Source organism: Coenobita brevimanus, chromosome 7 (assembly GCF_032717465.1).
Source record: "Coenobita brevimanus isolate Jiangsu-jjx chromosome 7, ASM3271746v2, whole genome shotgun sequence".
Classification (NCBI taxonomy): Eukaryota; Metazoa; Arthropoda; class Malacostraca; order Decapoda; family Coenobitidae; genus Coenobita; species Coenobita brevimanus.
In genome coordinates this window covers 24617571-24619001 of record NC_136960.1, presented here as the reverse complement: position 1 = coordinate 24619001, position 1431 = coordinate 24617571, and the positions used below count along the sequence as shown (strand labels likewise).

At 54.0% G+C, this 1431-nt stretch overlaps 1 protein-coding gene across 1 annotated transcript; it reads right to left on the bottom strand.

Moving 5' to 3' along the window:
* Window positions 1-354: 354 nt before the first annotated feature.
* LOC145404033 (Y-box-binding protein 1-like) lies at window positions 355-834 on the bottom strand. Its single transcript, XM_080275639.1, has one exon. The coding sequence runs from the start codon at window positions 832-834 to the stop codon at window positions 355-357; it is 480 nt and encodes a 159-aa protein (XP_080131765.1).
* Between the last annotated feature and the right edge of the window lie 597 nt (window positions 835-1431).

The window sequence follows — 1431 nt, the reverse complement described above, 5'->3', positions numbered from 1 at the left end:
TGGTGGAATCGAGGGCGGGGGGTCCTCTTCTTCCCGGTCAATGGAAGGGACTGGAGAAGGAGCCCTTTCCTCAGCTACTGACGGTGAGAGGCGGGAATCTTCGGCTGGATCTGGCTGTGTAGGCTCGGTGGGCGGTGCAGTGGCAGTGATGGCGATAGCAGCAGTTGTCCTGTTTAAGGGAGTGTCGAGCTGCAGCCTTTTCCGCGGTGTTGTGCGGGGTTTGGGAGGCTGCAGCTTAAGGGTGCGACGCTCCTGACGAGGGGCAGCATGTGTATCTCGGGCAAAGCACTGCGGGATGACAATTCGCGGAAGCCCGTTCTTCTCAAATATCTGTGGGAGAAGAAGGATCATCGCCTACTTGTCACCACCGCAAAATGCTCGTGCAGTCGCGATACTCTTGGTGGCTATCGTGTCAATCTCCCCAGTGCACCAGGGATCCTTGGGCTCACGATTCCGAGCCGAGGGGCGCCGCCGTGCATGAGCAGAACCCCGCACAGCTGCACCTCTCGGTCCAGTAACGTGTATAGCCTCAGGACCCTTCGGTGCCTGTAGGAGATCAAACACGACAGCCTCGCCCTCTCGTAACGGGCGTTTCCGGCCTCGTGAATTGGTGCAATTGATCCCCAGGTGGTGCACGAATACATCGGCGCCGGTGTCCTGGCGCTGAATGAATCCATACCCTGCCCTGGCGTTGTACCATTTCACGATGCCAGAGGTTGTGTGGGCCCGTGGTGGCTGGGAACCTGCTGTGGTAGCCCCCCTCGACGGGTCGAAGGCTGGAGCAGGTGGTGAAGACGGAGATGTTGCTGCCATGGCTGCTGCACCGGGAATCATGTATGCGGCTTTCATGGATTTGGAGAAAGCATATGACAGGGTGGATAGACAAGGATTGTGGAAAGTATTAAGAATACAGTAGTGCACCAACTTTCGCTACAGCAGGATTCGCGGAATCCACTTTCGCGGCATGCACCAAATATTCCCTAACTTCCACTTTCGCTTGAAAAAAATCGATTTTCGCGCACAAATTTTGGGTTTGGGACAATATTTTGAACTTTGAATTTTCCTCTGCACTGCCCGCCACTTGCCTGCAACCCACCGCCATCTTGAATGACGTCGTAATGTCAACACTCTAGTCCACCCATTCCCGCCCTTATTGTGTACACGAAGCGTGCTAGCTCCATTGTGTTGGATTCTCACGGGTTCAATGGCCTCTACTTTACCTGTATTAGTGTGGGGAAAGGGCCTGGGTGGTGTGGGGGGAGAGCCTGGTGGTGTCGGGGGAGGGCCGGAGGCAGTGGTGGTGATAAAAAGTTGATACTTACCCCCAACATACATTAAACTCCTCAACCTGGTCTCTGTGGTATGTTTCTCCTCATATAATGTGTACTGTTACAAGTTTTTATTGTTTGTATCTCACAGAATTTGCAAATG

What these genes read in the sequence shown, in the direction of transcription:
- LOC145404033 (XM_080275639.1), bottom strand. Translation starts at nt 834, where the DNA reads ATGATTCCCGGTGCAGCAGCCATGGCAGCAACATCTCCGTCTTCACCA.